At 46.3% G+C, this 24059-nt stretch overlaps 1 protein-coding gene across 2 annotated transcripts; it reads right to left on the minus strand.

Annotated features, from left to right (window-relative positions):
- Positions 1 to 24059, minus strand: GPR20 (G protein-coupled receptor 20). 2 transcript variants are annotated; one of them, XM_085572612.1, is made up of 3 exons: positions 23566 to 24059; positions 10859 to 10955; positions 1 to 1487 (listed from the first exon to the last, which is right to left on the minus strand). In XM_085572612.1, the coding sequence occupies exon 3, from the start codon at positions 1465 to 1467 to the stop codon at positions 409 to 411; it is 1059 nt and encodes a 352-aa protein (XP_085428738.1). In that variant the 5' UTR covers positions 1468 to 1487; positions 10859 to 10955; positions 23566 to 24059; the 3' UTR covers positions 1 to 408. The 2 variants fall into 2 exon arrangements, with proteins under 2 accessions (XP_085428738.1, XP_021403587.2); XM_021547912.4 differs by lacking the exon at positions 23566 to 24059 and having other exon boundaries at positions 10859 to 16229.

Below are 24059 nucleotides of genomic sequence, written 5' to 3' on the forward strand. Positions count from 1 at the left end.
AACATCTTTCTTGTCCTTTATTCTTAAATATATAGGCAAAAAATCTTTCATTACAAACTAGAGCTATCCTGCTTTCTAAGTCATCTTAGAAGTGCTGCATTATGATGACAAACATGCAAAGAAAACCACAGTAAAGAGTTTGTTGCTAGTAAAATGTCTGTATTAAAATACAAAGAAAACTTCCCTGCTGGGAACAGTAATTAGTGGACTCTTTTTTGTATGGTACTAACAGAATTGTAGGTTCCATTTCCAAACAGACCACAATGTTCTTGAGGAATAAATTCCACCACTGTCAGTCTGAACCTCAGCCTAAAACACAAAGAGTTCAAAAACTATAGTATTGTGCATCCTATCAATATTCCAGCATCATGGCACTGGCTTACTGCAACGTGTCCCATCAGATGTGGGTTATATCTGGACGCTGCTTGGTGATGGCAAGCTCAGAGGGCTTCCTATTGTGTTTGAGAAGGCGATGATTGCGTTGGAGCCCTTGGAGTTTTTGTTCATACCCAGGATGTCTGCATTAGTTTGCTCTGGCTCGGTTTTCCTGAAGATGTTTTTCATGGTTGACTGGAAGTTATTGGTGACAAAGCAATAGACGATGGGGTCCATGCAGCTATTGAGGCTACTCAGAGTCACTGTCACATGGTAGACAAGGAGGCTGACGTTGTGGGGCATGTCTGGGTTGATGGAGATTGTGACCTGTAGCACGTGGAAAGGAGTAAAGCAGATCATGAAGATGATGAGGACGGTGATAAGGAGCTGCACAGCCCTCATTCTCCTCTCCCGACTCTGGTGCATGAGGCTGGGCTTGGACAGCGCACACATAATCCTGGTGGTGAAGAAGATGATTATGATTAGAGGGAAGAAGTACTCGCAGACCATCAGGACCAGGATCTTGGAGAGGCAGCACTCTGCAAACCGTATCGCCATGGTTAGGATGGAGAAAGTCACCACAGTGGCAAAGATCCAAATGAAGATGCAGATCCCCTTGGCACAGGTGGGGTTCCTCCATTTACGTGAGGCTTCCACCTGCACTATTGCCAGGTAGCGGTCAACGCAGATGCACGTCAAGAAGAGGATGCTGCAGTACATGTTGACAAAGTAGCCAAAGATGTGGACCAAGGAACAATTCTTGCAATCCCCTGCACTATAGAACATGATGATCCGGACAGGCAAGGAAAAGCCCACCAGGAGATCAGTTACGATCAAGTTGATGGTGTAAATAACAGAGGTGGTTTTTGTCTTGGTACGGAAGCAGAAGACATACAGTGCCAAACTGTTCAGCACAACACCCACCAGGAAAATGATGGCATTGACTACCATCAGGACAATCCACAGGCTATAAAAATCTGTGAACAGTTGTTCGTCTGAGTGGATGAACTTGGAGAACAAGTTGATGGAGTTAGGTTGCTCGGTGGAGTTGATAGAGTCAAGGGCTGGCAGTTGGGTGGAGGAGGTCGGCATGGTCACTGACTTCCAGCAATCTGGAAGAAAAGAAACGGAGGTATAGTGATAAATATGTCAGCATTCCTTAGGGCTCAACATCTTGTCACTTAAAAACATTTTAACCAGCATATTTGCACATCCTGAGTAGTAAATCCCCATCTACCAATATGAGATTACCAACAATTGCAAGAAAAATACCTGGGTTTATAACTAGTGTCTTGCAGTGGCTCCAGATGCATGTTTTAGGAAAGAGACACACACCTCACTTCAAGTTTCTCCTCCTCTTCCTTGTACAAAAATGGTTTTAAGGTTAGAAGACCTTTGCATAACTATAACCCCAGTGTTTGATTCCTAAAATATCATATTCCTTGCCTTGGGCAGGGGGTCCCATTAGAGAGTTACATGCAGCAGTGTTTTCAGGAGCTGTAAGATTTCCCTGAAATCAAAGAAAGGCTGAATTTTCAGAGAAAGCAGAAGCAGGCTGTGTGGCATCTTCTAGAGATCTGTGTTCACAGCAACAGCAGCCAGAAGATTTCAAGCTAAGGGCGTAAGCCACTAGTCCTGCCAGGGTTTGACAGTTTAATTTGCAAATCATTCCTGACTTATACACTATTTTAAACTGATTTGTATATTAAAAAGATTAAAAAAAATACAATATATACAGAGACTTGGCTGGTTTCAATAAAAATAAATGGTTGAAAAATGTCTGGAATATCTCAAAGTGGCTGAGCAGGGCTTTGAGGTTAAAAAAATCAGCTTGGATCAGCACAGAATGATGCTGAAAGAGTTGATTTATGAGGGTTTGAAATCCCTGCTACCAATGAGCCAAGTGCGGAAGGACTGGGAGACAAGGAGCTGCAAACACATCTCCCAGTGCTCACAGAACTGCACTCTGCCTGGGCTGAGTGTCTTGGTTTGGAAGTCTGGAATTGCTGAGGGAATTGGGATGCTCTGGCAGCTTTTTTCCCTCTTCCTCTAATCTTTTTTGCTGCTTATGGGAGTCAGTAGGATGGACCAAAGGTGCTCTATCACCTCTGAGATGTTTCAAGCTGTTGGTGGCTGTGTACAAAGTGGAGGAGGAAGCTACTTAGGACAAAAGTGAAAAGTGGATCTCAAGGAGAGTCCCTGCTGGGCAAAAGAAAATGTTTTGCAGGGATAGTACTAACTGGGTCCAAGGAACACCACAGCAGCTCTGAGCCTGCCTCATGAGTGCCAAAGCTGCCTTCTGCCTGCCCACCATGTCTCTCTGCATTTCCTGCATACAACACTCCTAATGTGTCTCACTAGTGTTTGGCCAATAGTCAACATTCAAGATCAATAGTCCTCACGGGATGCTACAGCCTAGTTGTGATTACTCTTCTTGGTTCATTCAATCCAGGTGAGAGTGAAGCAGGACATTTGTTGAGAAAAAGCAGAGATTAGGACTGAGAATTTAGAAGACCAGGTGTGAAAATTCTTGGAGAAGTGACTTTGCCATCATGATGGATCTTGGGTATGTTAGCCTGGAATCTGGGCATTGTTCTAGTTCCTTCTTGCCTCTCAGTCTGTGGAAGTGGTTTGAAGGCAAAAGCTGTTTTTTAATGTCCTTGAACTCAGAAGGATATTTCGAAGCAAATGGCACACATTGAAGCCCAAGGAGTTGAATTGTCCATTGGAATGGCTAATGCTCAAACATAAAGACCTCCTGAGATCCAACCTAGTGCCAGAATACACTGCAGGACTGAAATCCTGAAGCCTGGCGTCAGGCCACCCGTAATGCCCCAAAGAACTATTGGGCAAAGAGGAACAATGCTAGTTTGTGTCCCCTTTTCCCTCTAGGCCATCTCCAGCAGAAACCAGACATTGGACCATCATCTGTTTTGGGAATGACCAGCTTACCTCACCCTGCACTGATCTCTAGTGGTAGCCCAAGTAGCACACATGTTCATGGGGTTTTGTCTGGGTCTGACTGAGCCTGCAGACTCCTGATGGAGAGTCTTGTCTCTTTACATTTTGTGCCAAGCACACTGTTAGAAAAAAACAGGAAAAACAAGTCCCAAAATAGGCTGAAGGTAGTGGAGTTGCAAAGTCTGGCATCTGAGAAGCATGCATGGGGATGATGTAGAATCCTGGCCCGTTGTCTACTGATTTCCTAAAATTCTTACCATCTTCTCTGTTTGTTTGTTTCACTCTTTAATTATGAAAACAAACTGAAATGAGCAGATGCCTGGATCTGCTCCCAGCTTTCTCTTTGCAGATGCTATCAAGAGAAGCACTGTGGAAGCCAAGGAATAAAGAAAGACTTTGATGCCCCTGGAGTGCAGTGTGAGCTGGTATATCTGTGTTCACACATACCTGAGCAAGGGGAGCAGATAAAATCACCCATCCCATCCCTGAACTTGCATTAAACTCTATTGAACTCTCACATGCATTTGTCTTCTCACTGCAATTCCATGTCACTGGCTGTTTGCTCTGATTTTGTCTCTTGTTAGTAGCTTGCCTCCTCTGGGAGATTTTTGTTCAGTCTGGGATCCCTTATCACAAACACCTGATATTCATCTTATTTTGCCATTCTCGTCTCAATTAAATCAGCAATTCCAAATACATTCAAATGTTCCTCATCCCCACAATGCCTTTGAGGGATGTAGGACATGTTACAGATAAATAGAAAATTAAACTAATCAGCCTATACAATGTCCTGGCTTACATAGCCACCTTTTCCACTGAGCCCCACATGCAAGGAAATAAACTCCAGATATTGTAAATTGCTGAAAAACAGGTGACCTTGTGTTTCCCAAATTGATTATACAAAAAGTGCTGCTTTAGAGCTTTCCCAGTCCATCACTGCTCTATTTGAACTCAAAATCCAAACAACAACATGAAATAAGCCCCAGCAAATTTCATTAATCCTGAAGATTTCCTCCCTGACAGTCTGTGGAAAAGCTGCCTCTTGGGCTGTGGTGGGAAAAATCTTCCTCTAATCAAATTGTTACTGATGGATGTTTGGGTGAATGGCCTCTTCCTTTCTTTGTGGGACTGCTCTCATCTCATGGCTCACAAGCAGAAAGGATGGAGAACTGGACTAGCAAAGCAACAGAATTCCTCTGAGTGTTTTTAATGAGATGGAGCTAGACCAAACCCCCATTTTACAGCTACTAAGGATTTTTCCATTGTGGGACTCCAAGCCCATGAGAAAGGTACATTGCCTCATTTTGCAACACAGAAAGGCAGCCTGACCTTGTGTCTGAGCAAAGCTAAACATTTTCAAAGATTTTAAATTCTTCCCCTCTCTGAGTGCAAATGCTATCTCAACCAGGTCTCTTTCTTTGCCATCAGACATACTCATGCAGGTGTTAAAAGTGAGTCATTTCAGCTACTCATCACCATGATATGGTGGCATATGGAAGTCAGTGAGGGGCATGGCTAAATTAATGAGAAGCTTTGAAGCCTCTGCAAACCTTTATTTTGCTGTGTTTTGCACTATTACTCATGACTATGGCATGAGCTCATACAGCGCTGCAAGAACCACCTCTACTTATAGAGCAAATAGACTTTGGGTTAACCCCCTTCCTAAAATCCTCAAAGAGCTTGGAACTTAGCCTACTTCATACCTTCCTGAGCCCTCAGCCCCCCAGATTTCCATGCAATCCTTGTTTCTTGGAGCTGGCAGTCTGCAAAGCCCAAAATGGGTAAACACACATCCTTTAGAGTGCTGTCTGACTGTGCCAGTTGGCCTAGACTGCTATATTATACCTCTCAAGCTGGATTTTGTCTGTCTGTCTGGGAAACTGTGGGTAGCATTTCCTTAAAAGTACAGCAGGAATCTGAGTAGAAATGGGATAAAGGGAGGGACAGAGAATGGAGGTTGACCTGCTTTCCCTCGTTCTGATAAAGGTCCCTGCTCAGCACAGGGAGAGGGGAACTTGCTCTGAAGTACTTTCTCATTGTTGTGTGATGCAGCCAGTTCCATCATTCTGGGGCCAAATAGGAAACAGATGGTCACTGTGCTGAAAACAGGTCCTGCAGCCTCTTCCCTCACTCACTGACTGCTTGGCATCACCCTTTTTAACTTAGCATGGGCAGCTCAGTGCTATGCCTGCTCCAGGAGGAGATCCTTGCCCATCCCACATTCCATTTCCCCTAGCTGTGTGCTTGGTGACAGCCTTAAGGCTCACCCTGACCTCACTGAAATTAACGGGGTTCACTTCCTTAGCCTTTTGTATCTGGCTCAGCAATTCAAGTGATAGGATACAAAAGAAAAGGCAGGTCAGACAACTGAGTTTTGTCCTAACTGCATGCCAAAAGGATTATTTATTGGTGTGCAGAAAGGATCTCTGTGTGCAGACACCAGAGCCACACACTGGGATCGGAAAGTTGAAAAGGACGCTAACAAGCACGAGTGTAATTTAGTATAAACAGCTTCAGCTTTCTTTTCTCCCTGTCCTGAACTGGAACATCTGATATGGCAACCTGGCTCCTCTATCATCCTCCCTGCTCCCCTCACCCTGTCCTGATTGTTGGTGTTATTCTGCTGCCTGGGGTGGCAGCAGTATGTGTTTAACTTTTCAGCCTTCCTGTGTTTAAAGTTCCCTGGGTGATTTATCATTATATTTATAAATGAAGGGTTAAACTCACTCTCTTTCAATTTAAATTGTATGATTCTCCTTCTGGCAAGCTCTCACTCAACTCTGGATCAAACTGGCCAAATATGGTGTTTTTGTGCATGTCGACCTTGCCCTATATGTGGTAGAGCTTGCTCTATGTGTCTCCTGCTCAGCCTTGGGAGGGTGGGTTTGCTGACAGGAAAGAAAGAAAGGGAGAGAAAGGGAATGAATCCAGCTGCTGAAAGGAAAAAGCTGGTGCCCATCTGGCCCTTGGGCTGTGAGAAGAGAGATAATTCTGGGGGAAACAGATTCTACTCCAAAGCAGAAATGGGGCTATTCTCAGGGCAGGTAAGATCCCATTTTTATGGGCATCAGATCTCTGCTCTCACTTGACTTCTGGGCACTGAGGTCTCCTTTAAACCTCTAGGTCTGAGGGTGACTGGAACAAATGTGTGAAACATACACCTTCTGGGGAATTGCAGTTAAAAATTGCCAACTCCAGAGCAGAGCTTGATTATTTCTTCCCCTCCAATGCCATGGACATAAAAGGGACTTTGGAGACACAAAACACATAGTTTTATGAGTGTCAGATTAAATGACACCTGATTTCTTGCAGTCTCATGTCTCACAGTGGCTCACAGGACTGGGGGAATGCTTTCCCCTGCTTGAGATGCTTATTATAACTTTTTCCCATGTGGACACTTGGCTGCCTTAATGACCACTCACATTCCAGCTCTTCCCTTGGCTCCAACACTTGTTTGACTTTCTCCTTTCTTTGCTGCCTAATTTCCTGAAAATTGAGGTGATCTTTCCCTTCTGCCAAATTCTAGTTGAAATTAGGCAGCAGATTGAAAAACATTAGGAGGACAGAGGAAATCTGAGCTGACAAGCACAACAAATAGGCACTGAGAGTGATCCTTATTTCCTCTAATGTGACCTTGCAAGGCATTTTTTAACACTCTCCACTACACATCCTTTCATTTAGGTCTTATTCCCTGCAATTTCACAATTGCTTTGGCATTGAAACACAGCAAACAGGGCTGGATGGTTTCTGTGAAACAGAGTATTGCCTGCTTCTTGTTGTTTTCCTGAAGAGAAATAATTTCAGATTTATGCCAAACCATGGGAGAACCAGCCTGACTGGGACAGATGATAGCTAATTGCTGGGTGTTGGCACTATTCAGCCATGGTCTGCTTGCCCATGTGTCGTAAAGAGTGTGATGGCCAGCAAGTCCTACTTTTTCTGGTGGTTTGAATGGTCATGTGCTGAATTACAGCTTTTGTCTGGAATCACAGAATCACAGAATATACAGAGTATGAGGGGACCCACAGGGATCATAGAGTCCAATTTCTGTCCTTGCACAGGACCACCCCCAAGAGTCACACCACGTGCCAGAGATGTTGTCCAAATACTTCTTGAGCTCTGTCAGGCTTGGTGCTGTGACCAGGTCCTTGAGGAGCCTGTTCTAGTGCTCAACAACCCTCTGGGTGAAGAACCTTTTCCTAATATCCAATCTAAGCCTACCTGGACACCACTTCAGGCCATTCCCTCAGGTCCTGTCACATCACAGGTCATCACAGAGAAGAGGTCCGTGCCTGCCCCTCCTTACACAAAGAAATTTTAACTTCAGTGAGGTCTCCCCTCAGTCTCCTCCAGGCTGAACAGACCAAGTCACCTTACCTGCTCTTCATACATCTTCCTCTCAAGGCCAAGAGAGATTAACCCACCCAAACTGACTTTTGAATCTCCAATCTTGGCCATGAGAATCAGATTTCCCATCTGGCAAGGGGAAAAACTTGTATGTGCAGTCTCAGGCATAGGGGTAATCCTTCAGGACCTGTAAGCAATCACAGACTGAGGATGTGTGGAGGCTGATGCAGTGCTGGTTGTTGGGCTGGTGCTGTTGATGTGCTGTTGAGCTGTTTGCCTCCTGCCTGAGATGCCCAGTTGGCCTCTGTGTGCTCCTCCATCTCCAAGGCCCTCCTGTAGATGGGCAATGGATATTGCTCTGTGTTGTGATCTGAGCTCCACCCACCACACTCAGTTCAATGCTGCTTACACACAGGTAGATCCTGTGCTCCCTATGGGCCCAAGGCCAAAATCACATCCTTTGAAGGTGAGGGCCCCACATCCCTAGCTCATTTTGTGACAAGAAATAGTGTGTGGGTGCCCAAGGAGTGATTTAGTCCAGCAGGTCACCCTAGGCCATGAGGGATCACTGCCAGTTAGATGAGGGAGAGCACAGCTCTCCAAAGTGCATTCCTCTTCTCCACGGAGCAAAGTGACCCAGATGGGACTGATGCCACTTGGCTTGGACCAAATGCCAACTCTCTGCATCCAGGCTTGAACCTGCTGCTTAAAACCAGGTGACAGAACACAGTCCTGAACACCCCAGAGACAATCTATTTAAAACTTGGAAAGGTCTTCATGTTTCTCCCTCAGCCCTTGTCCTAAGCATGCAGGAAAACACTGAAATGAAGTTCCCAGAGATACACAGAGGAGGAAATTCATATACTGGCAGATTTCTTATGAATTTATACCTCCTCTATGGCCATTTACAGCAGCAATGCCTCAGTCTTTGAAAGAAGGGGCCCTGATGTGCATGTGCATGCAAAAAGAGAAGTGGGGTTGTACATACTTTGCCTCTCCAGACATACAAATATCAACCCAGCAGTGGTGGGCCCCTAGAGGTCTCCCAGCACACCTCTGATGAGGCTTGCTAGTACTGGTCACCTATGAGAAAGGTAATAATAAAGGGGGTTTTGCCTCTTTTTACTAATTTATTCCATGCTATGTAGAAAAGTCCCTCCTGAAACATTTGGATGTCTACGATGCCTTACCAATTCCACTGTATCTTTCATGTCCCTCTTTTCTGTGTTATCAGATCTTGGCCTTGCAGTGACAGAAATGCTAAGTGTCTTGGTGAATGCTCTATCAATCATACTGCAAGCATTTAAAAGACCAATATCTCATACCCTGTCAGGGCTTGTACCAAGTGCCATCTGTCACAAGGGAGCATGGAGTGACATCTCTGCAGAAGGTGCTGTGTGTTTCCAGCTCTGTTACTTTCAGAGAAATCAGAGCATGACTTTCTGAGTGTATCCCTCTCTGTCCCTGGTGGACCATTATATGTGAGGGGAAAACACATATTTTTGAGTGAATTTTTTTCTGAGATGATTAACATTTTTTTAAAAAAAGGTACATCTTAAACAAAACATATAGATTTGGACTCATATGGGTCCAGCCAGTAAAAATGTATTTGAGCCTGTCTTCTTGGGAGGTCGTAACAGTAAAAGAGAAATGCATTTGATTTTATAGGGATTACAGTAATCCATTGAGTGTTTCCAGGGTGCCTGAGACAAAGTGCTAGAGATGCCAGTTTGGAATAACAGCTATTGTGGCTCTGTGCAAGGAGAACTGTGAAGTGAAAATTACCATATAGGTACATGCAGGAACTTCACAGGCAAGTGCAAAAACAATAACTCCCTGTGTATTGCTGCTTGCTTTTAAGAAGGAATTTTTTAATTGCAAATTTAGCACTCTTTGAGCACTTTTCCCTTTTTCTGCCTTCAGCTGCCTGCTTACTCTGTCATTTGGCAAGAAGCTGAGGAGGGCACTAAAAGAACAACAGCAGAGTTCTACTGTTGGGGAAATACCTGGGCTCCTGCACAGCCAGGGAATGCAGGACTGGTGAAACAATGCTCACACCCAGGGAGCACAGGGCACCAGTGCAGGTAGGGATGCAGGTGTACCAGATCTGCCTCCCAGCACTCACTCCAAGCTGTGCTGCTCTCTTGGCTGCAGGGAGAAACTGAGGCACAGAGACATGTGTGGTCTTGGTCCAGGGAATGCAGCAAGGTGGGAGACCCAGTTAGGGAGCAGAGAGTTTTTGAGGCATCCCAGGAGGGACAACCATGTCTTAACCCTTTGGGAGGCTGGTTTCTGTGGTTTCCTTAGCAAGGCACATGTGACAGTGCTGTGCAGACCCCACAGTACCTTCAGAGTTCCACAAATTTTGGATTTACCAGGTTAACCTGGAAAAGCTCAGTGTTGTTGGTGAGTGTGTTGCTGTGAAAGCAAGGAGCATTTCTGCAGGGGTCTGCTAAGGACCTTGGAAAGGATCTGCTTTCTCCTCTACTAACCCAGCAAGTGGTTTCAGAGAGGGAAGACAGCACCTGTCCTAGAGCTGAGTTTGTACCCTGCTGCATTGCCAAACAGGTAAAACATCCCCACTTGCAGCTGACCCCATTCCAGGCAGTGCACCATCTCTTCTGGCTTCCAAAACCTTCCTGACTGCATTTCAGCAAAATTTAATTACACATGCAATTACACATCTACAAAAAACATCAACCCCTCCTCACAAGAGCTGTCACAGTACTTTTCAAGGAGGGAAAGCCTGTAACTTTGCACACTTCCATTACACTCCATCTCCTTGAAGAACAACCAGATATCCTTACATTGCCCCAAATCCCAAGAGCAAAGAAAGTCACAAGGAGAAAGCTCCTTGCAGCCCCTACGAGCTGCTGGCACAGCCTGGCTTTTCGGGTCAGGCACTTCCCAAGGGATTTCCACACCTGCTGCATGGACAGAGCCAGAGACTTCCTGAGCTGCTCATCCACGTGTTCAGTGCAGGACCCTTTCTGCTCCCACCCCTTCCAGGGCTTCCTATTGCCATAACCAGGACTCAGAGTCCAATATCCAGCAAATCCTTCCGGGCCCCCCACTGTCTCCGATCCTGTGCCCCCCTCTTTGTCTCTGACCAATATCCCAAAGCATTCCCTGCAATGGTTCCTGCAGTGTATTCCTGCATAAAGGACTGACTTACCTCTGGCCTGATCTCCCTTCTATGTTAGAGGAGCTGCTGGTAAGAAAATTTCCTCGTGGACCTGAGTGCTATCAGCCCAGGAAAGAGACATCTGTTCCTACAAGCAGAACAACTGGAGTGACTACAGAATATGAAGAAATGCCTAATCTATCTTTTGCGTTCTCTCCCTCTCTTCCCCCTCCCCACCCCCTTTCTAAATATAGCCTTGCAACTAATGGGAAAAAATATACACTACCAAAAAAAAAAATTTCCACTTGTCTGTAGTGTTCAGAATTTCTCCCCAAACATCTGGCTCCTTGCCCTAAATCTCTCTGAAATTTATGAAGTGCTGTAAATGCTGAAGAGGGCTCCAGCCGTACTCACGGTGCTAATGCCTGAACATCTCTAGTAAACTAAAACTGATGTTGCTGCCCTCAGGTCAATTTTCTTGTGTCTCTGTGGGAACAAAATTTCTTTGCTGGGAACTCGCCAGCTCAAGGCCACTGCAATGCCACCACCATGTGTGACATGAGGAAAAGAACCCTCTTTTAGTCTTCCTGATGTGAACTGGGATTAGAGAGAAGCATCCCTGGCAGCTGCAGGAAGGTGCCACACCAAATGCCACAAAACCTGTGGTGTGCTTTGAACCAACCCAGCTGTCCAGACCCTGAGAAAACCCCTGGCACAGGGAATTAAAGGGTGACCCTGCACACTTTGATAGTGCTGCTGCAGTAATTTGGGAGAGGAGATAATGAGATCTATCCAGGGCTGAAATGGCTGAGCATGGGTGGCTCTATAATAGAGAGTCTGAGGTCCACCAAGGAGACCTCCAACATGTTCCTCCATCCTCATACAGCCCTTCCCTACTGCTGGTGGAGTCATTGTGGGTGTCAGGTGTCTCTCAGAGTGGGGGTTTAAGTATCTCTATGCCCTTGGCTACATGAGGCTGACATTGTACAAAGATAATGAATTGTCCCATTTTTGAGATGGGTTCAAATCACATGGCTAGAGCAGCTTTCACGACATCTCTGCTGATCGACACACTAAGGACTCAAAATCCCCCAAGTTCCATCTCAAGTTCCACTTCTTGCTCTAAACTCTTACCAAAACCCAATCTTTTATTTGGGATTTGCACAGATGCTCTCCCCAGGAGCTTTCCAGTGGCTTTAGAGATTTCCTCTGGGAGAAAAGGCAGAAAAAAAGAGAGAGCTTGCATCAAATTTAGTTGTTTAGAAATAAAGAGAGGATGGATGCTGGATTTTAGTATCAGCCCTGGCCTGCATCACACTTTAGATAAAGACAACACTGGTGCCAATGCAATAAACATGCAGGATATGGCCTGTCACAACATGACAGGATCAACTGAGAGGCATTGAATTCCAGGTCAAGAGGCCAAATCCATAAATAGAGGAGAGGTAAACTCCACACATGCATGTCTCACTGGAGCACAAACAGTAGCTATGGTTATTAGAGAAGGTTGACCTCATTTTCTGGAATTACTTTTTCACCCTTGGATCTTTCCCAGGAAGACTGAGCTGATCCTTTTCGTCTGGTTATTTTATTGATTTTCTATTTTGAGTTTCTGCACATTGAGGAGCAGACTGATCCCCCAGTTTTGGAACATCCTCCTTGGATTTATGAGCCCCCTGATCCAGGGGACCTGATCCAGGCATTCCATAACTGACCTCTAGCTCAGGCTTATGCCTGAACTTTCATTTGTTTCTCACTTCCTTATGTTTGGGAAGCAAGTGTCATTGGAAAGCCTTCATGAGCCTTGTCTAGGTGATCATCTTGCCTTCAGTTCCCTCCATCCTGGAAGTTCAACAGGGGTAAGAACAAAGAGAAGAAACCAGCCCATGGTCTAGTGCTGGGCAGAGTGGGTGAACTTGGACCCTATTGAGGCACTAGGACAGGTTTCCCAGGAAAGCCGTGGCTGCCCCATCCCTGGAAGACTTCAAGTCCAGGCTGGATGGGACTGGGAGCAACCTGGTGTAGTGGAAGGTGTCTCTGCCATGGCAGGGGGGTGGAACTAGATGGTCTTTAATGTCTCTTCCAAACCTAGAACATTCTAGAACTCTATGATTCTGTAATTCTCAATGCCTATAGTGGCAAATGCTTGTTTCCCCCAGCCTGTCAACAAATTTCTTATATGGTGAGACTGTAAAAAAGAGAAGACTTTTCTCCAGGATGAGCTACTGGTACCTGCACTCTGTTCACCTTCTCTGGGAATGTCTGGTCCTTCCTATGTGAGGACTGGTTTGGTTTTCTGCTTCCACGTGGTACATGAGAGCTGCATTCCCATCCCTGTGCACGGGATAATCAGTGCCCTGCACTCCCCCACTATCCCAGCCTCTCCCTCCTTGCTGGATTTAGAGCTAGGCTCTGAGTGGCAACAGCTGCAAAGTTTCAAGTTGTGCCTGAGATAGTGCAGAACATGCCATATTGGGAAGCAGATGCTGCTGTTAAGGTGGAGAAGGCACATCCAGGCTCAGGGCCATGCTTTGTCCCAGACCCGGTTCCCACACTCAACTTCAGGAGGAGTTGCAACCATAGTTGATAAATGAAGAGCTTCTATCATCTCTTGATTTTCAGTCATTTATCACCCTCCCAGAGGGAGTGGGAAAGGCAGGAAAAAAAAAAAAAAGAGTAAAGCTTTAGTAAGTGGAAAATTTCCAAGCTTGTTCATTGAATATACAACAATATTAAATACTGGAGTGAGATTGTAGGTGGAAGAAGGTATTGGCTCAGTCAAAATCAGCACATAGAAGGACTAATAATGATGTCTGAGAAAGTTGCTACTAGCCCATGGTAATTCCTAGCAATCCCTTAACCATGCCATATAGAATAGGGCTGTGGTTAAAAGTTTTCTGTGGCACAGTGCAGAAAAGCAGAAGGCCAGACAGCTCTTGAGGAAGGTGGAGAAAAAGCCAATACCACATATCCCTTTGGGGAAATGTGCCCTGTTTTTGTCAGGAGAACAGTGTACTCTTCCAGTCCTATTCAAAAAGGGGAACTGATCCCCTTTTTTCAAAAAGGGGATCCTTTGATCCCCTGCTATGGGAGAAGAGATTGAGATTGGGCACTGCATAATGAGCTTTAACTGAGCTGAGATGGGCTCAAGGCACATGGCCAGATCAGCTTTCAAGGTGTCTCTGTTGACTGGCTCTGCCAGGACCCAAATCCAATGTCCAAACATGCCTGTGTTTTTTAAGGAAGCTGAATTTGGATTCTAAACAGATTCTCACAAATGAATTATTTTCTTCAGCAGTGAAGGAGAATTCTTACCCAAGAAAGTGTTGGACATGGACATAACAGTTTAGAAAACTGAGGAGTCTTTACCCATGATCATGATTGTGTGCAGGTCACCAAAGAGTGGGATCCTCACTGCATGGAAGACACTGAAGGGTGGCATCTTCACTGTCTATCTGAAAAACTTTTTAGCAGCAAGCTTGATGGAGAGGCAACAATGTGAACCTGCCAGGTGAGTAACCCTTTGCCTTGGCAGATGGCATGGAGGAGAGTTTACATTAATTTTATCCAACTGCTCCTCCTTCTGGTAAATCTACTCTGGAAGATCCTCAGGCCTTAAAAAGTGCTGGAAAGAATTCATATATGTCTCTATGGTATGCACTGCCCACAAGCCCTAAAATCTTGATTGTCCACAGTCTCCAAGGCTATTATGGGATGCTATGAATCAAAACTGACCCAGAGAACCATGTAGGTTCTCACAGGTGGGCCAGGTGTGGAGAAATTTCTGCACTGGACCACCCTCCAGGAGCCATCTTTGATTTAGGGAGAAATATGTGGGCAACAGGGTTCTCCCCAAATATGTAGGAACTTTCCACCTAGGTCAGGTGTTCTTCAACCCCACCACACTTCCTTATCCTAAATAAGTGACATGTGTGTGGGAACACACTCCTCTTTGGTGGCTCCTGAGTTGGTACTTTATGGAAGTAATATCATGGCAAATGAGCAGACCCTGAAAGCAGGTCCAGTGTTTTTCTGGTGCTCCTGGTAGAATCCAAGGGAAGTGCAGTTGAAAGAACCTTGAAGGTTGAGGCTGGTATCTGTCTCCAGCCTGGCTTTTAGCTTGTGGCCCTTGCTTATTTGGAGCCAAAGAGAGCAACATGTGGCTTCACCTGCTGGGCTACTGAGAGGTCATCTTTTGGTGATCCAGGTATGTCATCCTGGGACATCTGGGAGATCTTGGGACTGCTTTGGGATCTGAACCCCAACACATTCATAATGGCTACTCCGAAGGTGCAGCTGGAAGAACTGGAAGAAAAGACCAGAGCTCTCTCTCTTAATTCTTAATTCTCTTAATTCTAGATAGAATCTGTTTCAAAGGATGACCTTTGTCTCTTTCCTGCAATGCTGGGATAGAGACACCAAATAGACAAAGAAAGGTGAACTGCTTATCCCTGGAGAAGGAGGGCTTGGACTGCTTCCCCAGTGATATTGAATACCCCCAGGGCTTTTTACCTGACTGTCAGCATGGCAACAGAGGTTGTGGAGAGCCACAAAAGATGGTCCATCTGGCTCTCTTTATGGCATCTCATCAGGATCTAGTGGCAGCTGTACCTTCCTGACGTCAGCAGCTCTGCAGAACACAGTGTGTGTCCTCTGCCAACTGCTCAGGATCACATACACTTCCCAGCACTCGCTGGACTGTCACTTGCTGTCCTCAGAGGACTGCAAGGGCTGGAGGCCACCATAATTTTGTATCCCTGCCTCTGAACAGGCTCCCCATCTGTGTGTTTGTGCAAGGAGGGAGATCAGACTCTCACCATATGAGGCCTCTGCTGATGGGATCCAGCTGTGATTCATCTGCTTGATGAGGGACAGGGAAAGACAAGTGGTGCCCTAAAATGATGGCCATGGCTCCTCTATGGGGGAGGAAGTGTGTAGGAGCCAGTTTCCTTCCTGCCTGCTGCATATTTGGGAATTGGCTTTGCTGACCACTGGCTTCCCCTCAGTTTTCTCCCCAGGCTGTGGCATTTTTGCTGATCGACCCATTGAGCTGAAAGAAAAATGAAGATGTCTGCAGTGTACAAAGAGCTGCTCCTCTGGGCAGCCCTGAGGTCTTTCCTGAGTGGTTTGGAGCACATTGGTCCTGCCTGTCTCCAGTTCTTGCACGAGAAGGGATGTGAAGTCCCTTAGCTGTTATAAATGCACCCTGTGAGGGTAAGCCAGGATACCTCTCTCCATCCCAGTCTGCCCAGTTTACCACAGGTCTCACCACTGTGAGGGTTCTGACAAGCTTCCTTAGCTCAAGGCACCAGCAAAGTGAGCCACCAGGACACTTTGGCCACCCAACAAAGCATATCATGTCTCAGCTTCCCCTACTGATCCAAACCTCATTGGGATCCTTTGCAGGGTCCTGCTGTGACCTTTTTGCCCCCCCACCCCCAACCCAGGTCTGGCCAGTCACCTCTTGTACTCATTTTTTTTTGCTAGATTATTTTTTTCAAAGATTCGGAAGCTAATTGCCAAGAACTCAATGTACAGTGTCATAACCTCACTGCAGAACTCTCCCCATTCCCAGCAAAGTATTTCCTGTTGGTTTTGTTTGTCACTGGGCACACAGGGACAGTAGTGCTTGAAGGGGAAAGCAACACAAGCTTTGGCCTTTGGCATTACTTGGGCACCATGCCCTAGGAGGTCAATGCTGGGTGGAGTGGCTCTTGCCCAGCTCTGGTTTGAAGGTTGCAGAGCAGGAATTGGCAGGATTGCTGGTCCTGGATGGTTGAAGAGCCCCCAGAGAGCTCTCAGCACTGTGTTTGTGGCAGTGGGAAGCGCAGTGTGGCAGGGCTGAGCCAGAATACCTTGAACCCAAGATGTGCTGTGCCCTGCAAGGATGCAGAAGCCAGAGAATCATTTGAAAACCCATGGCAAGGAAGTTGTAGGGAATTTAAGGACCCAGTCTGGTATCTCCACCTGCTCTGATTTAACAGTGACCACAAATATGGAAAGGGGCAGCAGGAGGCTCCCAGGGCCATCTGTTCAATTTTTGGGGTTTTTGCTATATGAGTAACCTAGCCCAGGAGGAAGGACACCTGCAACTTGGAAATCTGGTACTTGGACCTACAAACCTAAAAAAAGGCTTTAGAAAAAGACATCCTCTCCCTGCTCACTCTCTGCAAACATGTTAATCCTCCTCTCCCATTCCCTTTGTTTGCCTGGTTTGGAGAGATTTGGAAGGGCTCAGGGCAGGGCTGTCTTTTGTTAGACGTGCACAGAGCTCAGCAATGCTCTGATCTGGAACAGGGCAGCATAAATCTGGGGGATTATCATAGGAAATGCCACAGTGATGAAAAGCCCTGTAGGAATGGGAAGAAAAGAAAGGGCCCCATTTTGGAAGAAAAAAAATCCCAACAACCACCCTGCTGCTTGCTTACAAGTGATTCCTAAAATTGTTGCCTCTGGGAGAAGCTGGTACATTTGCTCATTTTTTTTTTTCCTTTTATTTTGGAGGGAGTGTGTTCCTTTGTGTTCTCAGCTGTTTAGAATTACAGATCCTGTCTTTGCAGCAAGTTCTGTGTGAGGGGCCTCACTGGGGACAAAAAAACCTCCCATTTTCTGGGGAGGTGCCTCAGTTTCCTTATGGTTGAAACCATCCCTCTAAGCACAATGTGCAGAAGTGCTCTGGGAAATATTCAGGAAGGAAAGAAGGGAATCACATGTGTGATTTACTGGAAAATGCAATGCCAAAATAATCAATTTTCTCCTAAAAACAAATGGATCAGGGTGCTGGGCAGCAGAATGCAGCTGGTACTGTTTGTGGTGGTGGTGTGTTTTTGTATGGGTCATGGACTCTTTTGTCTCCCACCTGGAGCAGAAAAAACCTGCTGGGACCTGAGTCAGGTGGAAACATGATGGTTCAGAAATCCAAGAGGATATTTTCTCTGTCTGGGATGTGATTATAGACAGCACCAGCTTGTCCCTGCTGGTGAGGTCTTGAACTCACTGAGGTGTGGTCAGTGGATGGAATGATGGAGGGAAGACAAGGCCCTGCTCCAATTTATGCTTAAGGTCTCAGAGCAAATTTTTTATCAGGAGCAAAAGCTCATCCTGTCACTGCTGAATCATTCATTTCCATGCCTTCACCTTGGTACTGATAGCTTCAGTCTTTGTTATGTTTAGAGTGCTGCAAAGTGCTGTTTGATTTGCCTTTCATGTCACCTAGAGGGATTGTTTTCTACAAAAGCACTATTTCATATAATAAATGGTGTTAAATTGACTAATGAAAGGGGGATGTGTTTCTGCCTTGGAAAGCATCCAAAGCAAACCAGTTGGAATGACCTGAAGGCCATCAAGGCAGACCAGCAGAGTTGGGCTTGTTTAATCTACAGAAGAGACAACAGAACAGCTGATAGCAGCTGTGGAGATGTCTGGAGATGTCCCAGACAGCTTCCCTGGGAATGGTGCAAGTGGGTTCATCTCGCATGGTTTAATTAATTAACACCAGTCTGGACCAGATGAGCAACCCAGTTTGTGATGGTCTCAGTGTAGAGGCTTCCTTTGGGTAAGAGGAATCCTGTTGCTTGTGTCTCCTAGGGCAGGGATGTGCAATCAGCATCCCTGTCCTGTGTAATTCAGAGTCAGAGCCACAGCAGCAGCCAGAGGTTCCCCCACGGTGCTGGAGCCACAGGTTAATCCCCATGGCTGTAACACAACCTAAGATGGCACCTTCTTTTGGGCAAATTCTGCTGGCTTCTTTAAAGCAAAAATCCAGCCTGCTGTGATTGCTAAACTAGGCTCTGCTTCTTTGGGTGTCTTTCCATTTTCCAAGAAAAATAAACTCAGGCTCTGTATTTTTAGATATGCCATCTGATCATAGCTAGTCATATATCAGTCCCAATACTGTGAGTCAAGATGCTGGGCTCCACTGCTGAACTCCCCATGGCAAGAAACAGCAGCTTGAGCCATCCTGGATGTATTAATAAATCAGACTGTTTAAAATAATCTTACACTTCCTTAGGTAAGCTGCTCTCAAAGAAAAATACAGTTGGGAATGACTAATGTCAGCATCTTAGGAGCTCTGATTCTCTGGGTGAACTTGATATTCTTGTGAGTGGGAGAAGAACAGCCCTGGTATGAGACAGATCTAATCTAGGCAGGGGACAGAGGCAGCACGACTCCTCTTCCTTTCCCTCTCCTGCCAGTGACTCTGATTCCTGACGTCTGCCCCTTGCTATTTCAGTCCTGGGGATCCTCTGAGCCAGCTGCTGGTCAGAGTGAGCTTTATGGTGGCCTCTTCAAAAAGCATCTGATCAACCTGCCTTGCACAATAGTATACAAATGTAGAGCAATTGATGTATTTTAAGCCTCTTGCTGGTCTTCCTCAGCCTCCACAAGTCTGTGTCTCTAACACCACTGCAGCCTGCAGATAATTTTCTATGTGTTTGATCAAAGCAGCGGAAAGCCTCAAAGTTGGTGTGTGAAAAATGCCTGGCTCCTGAAAGTGTATTTGTTGTGCTACTTTATCACTCTAACGAGAATCAATTTATCTGCATAATTGGTAGCTGGAGATAGCATAACACAGCTTGGCAGCCTGGATTTTTCTCAGAGATGTACTGCTTGGCATATTCAACCCAGGCAAAAGGAGCCAGCCTGGCTGGCGGGGAGCTGCAGCTCTGTGAGTGCCAAGCAGGTGAAACCCAGCACGATAACTCAGCTTTCTCTCTCCATCCTGCCAGAAAAAGACTTTGGGAATAAAAGTGAAATTGCACCTGGCTGAATGTCTCGCTTAAAGTCTCTTCCAACCTGAGCTGCTCTATAATTCTACACTTTTTGAACAAGGAGTTGCAGAGAGAAGACAAGGGGGACTGATTTTAAACGAGGATGGATTTAGATTAGATATGAGCAAGAAATTCTTCACTGCGAAGATGAGGAGAGTCTGGACTGCATCACCAGAGAAGCTGTGGCTGCCCCATCCCTGGAAGTGTTTGAGGCCAGGTGGGATGGGGCTTGGAGCAACCTGGTTCAGTGGGAGGTGTCCCTGCCATGGCAGCAGGTTTGGAAGTAAGAGGTCTTTAAGATCCCTTCCAATCCAGATATTCTGTTTCTGTGATTCTGATAAGTCTAATAATGTGTAAGCCTCTCTGCTGAGATAGATAATGACCAGTTAGACTGTGGTGGGTGCAGGAAAAGGTGTGCTCTACTTGTTCACTTTGCTCAGGATCAGCTGCTGGAGCATGGTCAGACCAGCAAGAGGGTGACCATACATCCCACTGGGAGGAGAGGCTGCTTGCACACTACTGGCTCTGTGTGGTGGAGGTGTGTGACCTCTAGCAATCTCCTGTCTTCTCCACTTGAGTGGTAGAAGCCTCCTTCATGTCATGCAAGAACCTGGTTCTCCTGCTGAGGCTGTCTCAGTGCCCTCTCCTGCTGTGCCCAGGTACCCACTTTACTGCACCCTTGTGAGAGGATCCTGCTGGGTTACAAATGCCAGTGCTGGTCTCTGTATGGGTCAGTGTGCTCAGAGCTGTTTCACCTTGCTAATCCCTACCTGCAGGAAACAACCTACTCTGATGTGTAGGTCTCTGCAGCTGTTGGTAGCTCTGAATGAATGAAACAAAATTTTTGCAAACCTCCACAGGCATTCCTGCCCTCATCTATGAGGCTGAAGACTACTTGTGATAGCCTCAATATGGGGCAGATCCCCAAAGTGGCCCAAATCCATCTCTCTACATATTCTATAGACAGGGTAACAAATTTAAGGATGGGAAGCTGTCTGCTGGACCAGCACACTGAAAAACATTTTTAGCCTTAGAGGCATTTCCCAGAGCCTCATCTTGTTGGCAGGTATTTGTAGAGAAGGTGGCTGGAGCCATAGAGAAGAAGGGACATTTGACAGTAAATCTTTTTAGCATCAATGTGGAAGAAGCCACTCTTTCTGTTGTGTGGTAATGACTGTAGTGGTGCTTTTCAGGCTGTGATAGATGAGATGTACATCTTTTATAGATTATGTGTAAGAGGTAATAAAGAATTCAGTTCTTCTGTGTCTATACACTAATGGTGTATCGATCCCAGTAAATATCATGCTGAGACTGAACAGCAGCATCCCTGCTTAGTGTCATCCTGATGGGTGACATCATTTCTTTGGTTGTCACAGCCAGCTCAGCCTAATCCCGTCTGACCCCAACAGCTTTCCTGATCCTTCACTCTGGCTCTGGGCTTCACTTTTCTCTTCCCCTGATTTATCCTTCACCTCAGCACAGTTACTTCTGTCTCTGGACTTTGTCATGCTTGGCTGGACTCTGATGTGCCTCTCTGGGATTTACTGGATGGGAAGTGTTTCCCTCCTAAGCCATCCGTAGGATTTGTTCAGCTATTTGTGATCTGCAAAAAACGTGCAGCTAAAAGCAACAAATTATAATGCAAGGATGAAAAATGGATGAAAGACAAAAGAGAGAGCAGGGAGGGTCCTTACAGCATTTACAGATGAGTTGGCTAAGAAGTAACAGACATTCCTCAGAAGGGGCTGTAGATTTTACTATATATATCATGGGATGTTCACCAACATGTACCTTTTGGTAATAAGTAATCTCATCTCCTCCTAAACCTGGTGACTGAACATTTATAAAAACCTGATAAAACAGCTCAGGGTGGAAAGGGAAATCACAGACTCATCAAACCACAGCATGGCTCGGATTGCAAGAAACCTTAGAGATCATCTAGTTCCAAGCCCCCTGCCATGACAGGGACATGTTCCACTAGACCAGGTTGTCCAAAGCTCCATCCAACCTGGACTTGAAGTCCAACAAATGTGCATTTTGAATGTTACTCCCATGGGGAATTTTTGTCTCCCATTTTAAAAGGGGCTCAGGGATTTGTATTCCTGATTTTAGGCATCAAAATTCATGTGACCTTAATGGATGAGGTTTCTCTGAACCCTGATGTGATGAGCACCTGCCTGCTAAACATCCCCCTTTACTTGTCTCCAGCTCCTTAAAATGTGGACTGCCAAAATCCTGGAGTCCATCTGACAACTTAGAGTGTTGGTTTTGTCTTCTCCCTCTGAAAGGGGATGTAGGGCCAGGACAGCCTGCATCCCTGTGAGAACCACGTCATCCCAAGGGCATGATGCACTTGAGGGGGAGCAGAGCTGTGGTGGTGTTGTACGTGCGCCTGGTGGGATTTATTGCTGTGTTCAGCAGCCTCCTCCATTCTGCTTGCTCTGCCTTGGAGAGAACGTGCTGTGAGAGATGTTTCATGTGCAAGTCCTTCCTTGGCTTTTGTCTTCTCCTTCAAAGCTGGAGAAGAAAGACTTTTAGGGTGCTTTTGGCACCTTTAGGCTCTGTGGGAAGGGAAGAAATGGCTTCATGTCTGTGTTTTATATCAGTGCACTGGGGACATGGAGAAGGAGGCTTGAGCAGGGTGAGGGGAAAATGCTCTGAAATAGATTAATAAAGCAATGCTCAATTGCATTGCTAAGTTGTCATGTGTCCTTGTAAGAAAGGATGGGGGGAAGATCGGGATTTTCCTTCTAACTGTGGGTTGGCAGAGAAATCTCTGCATGAAAGAGATGGAAAATTTCTTAGTAAAGAGGTTTCTCCCAAAGGAAGGATGGTGGGTATTTCTGCCCCCTTTTTCCATGGCTGCCCAGATTTGCCCTGCTCAGGGAGAGATTTACAGAGTGAGCTGAGGTGCAGCATTGCATCTAATCGTGGGTGACAGAGATATTCGCCCTGGTGGTTTTCAACTGGGACTGTCACGCGCAAGTAATAGGGATTAAACTTGCATGCCCACTGTTTTATTTCTGAATGGGAGAGTTTTAGCTTTGCAGAAGGAGCTGTCATTTCAGGAAAAGGGCTGGCTTTTTGCTGAAGAAGAGCAATTGGCCCTGGCACGTGAGAAATGTTAGAGGAAAAGGCGCCTCCTGTCACCAAAACACAGCTGAAATGAGTCCGGAGAGCCGCGTTGCCAATTTATCACACTGCCACCGAGTGTGGGTTGTGTAAACACTGGGAGATGCTCTCTCTATGCTGTACTGTGGCCAGACATGTCCCAGTTGGCAGAGACTTGCTGACGGACCTAGTGAGGCCATTCATCCCTTTCAGCCATCTCAGCTCTGGCCCAGCCACTTCACCCACCCACACAGCAAGCAGAGTAAGGACATTTCCATATCGTTTCCCTGGGGAAAGTTTTATGCTTCTTAACCTTAAACGATAAAGTTCATTTTGAGCCTTCTCAGATCACTTTTTCATGGCCTGAGTAGAAAAATCCTGTGTCTAACTCTGCATCTTTATACAGGGACACTTTTGGAATGCACAGGTGTGTGTGTAGCTGGACTTGACACAAGCAATCTGTATATGGAAGTTTACCAGAAATACTCAAGTTTTCACATAGAATCCCTCACAAGGCTCTTTACTATCCAAATAGATGAGTTCAGTTTACAGAAAACCCAACATTTCCCTTGATGAGATGCTCTTTTCCTTTGCACCAGCTCTGAACTCCCTAACCCTCTTCTACCCCTCCAGCACCTGGTGTGGAACACTCTCCTTCCTCTCCAGTGCCGTTCCCACCCACGTGAAGCCGTCCCGCATCCAAACCCACTTGCTCCGCTCCCGACCCAGCTTGCAAGGACTCCCACCCCCATCTGGATGCCTCCAAACTCTCAGCCCAGCCGGGATCAGAACACGCTGCCTTCCTGAGCTGCAGGCGGCGGATGTCCCTCCCTGTCCCCCCTCTCGCAGCCCGGATCGCCCGCAGCCCGTGCTCACCTCGGGAATGAGAGCGCTCAGCTGCCGAGCCCGGAGCCCGCTCCGGATTCTCCACCGAGCGGCCGTGGGCTCGCTCCCGGCGCGGCGGGGATGATACAGGAACCAGACCTCCTTGGTTTACTTTTATGTTGACGTCAGTGTCTTTTCGAGCCTCCACGGCTCGTTTTGGTAAAAAGGATGTCTTCAGGGGAGAGGGGAGGGGTCGGGAAGGGAGAGGAGTGAGGATGAGCTGGAGATGAACTTTTGTGATTGTGAGCAGGCAGTGGTGGGAGGTTTTAGGGGTTCATGCTGAAAGAAGAGGTGCTTATGGAGACCAGGTAATCCTGGGTGTAGCTCATCACCTGAAGATGGGTACACTGGAGGTCTGACTCTCACATAGAAATTACAGAAATCTTAGAGTGGCTCCAGTCAGAAGGAACTGTAAAGACCATCTAGTTTTAACCCCTACCATGGGCAGGGACACCTTCCACAAGACCAGGTGTCTCAGAGTCCCA

Source organism: Lonchura striata, chromosome 2 (assembly GCF_050655825.1).
Source record: "Lonchura striata isolate lonStrDom1 chromosome 2, ASM5065582v1, whole genome shotgun sequence".
NCBI lineage: Eukaryota > Metazoa > Chordata > Aves > Passeriformes > Estrildidae > Lonchura > Lonchura striata.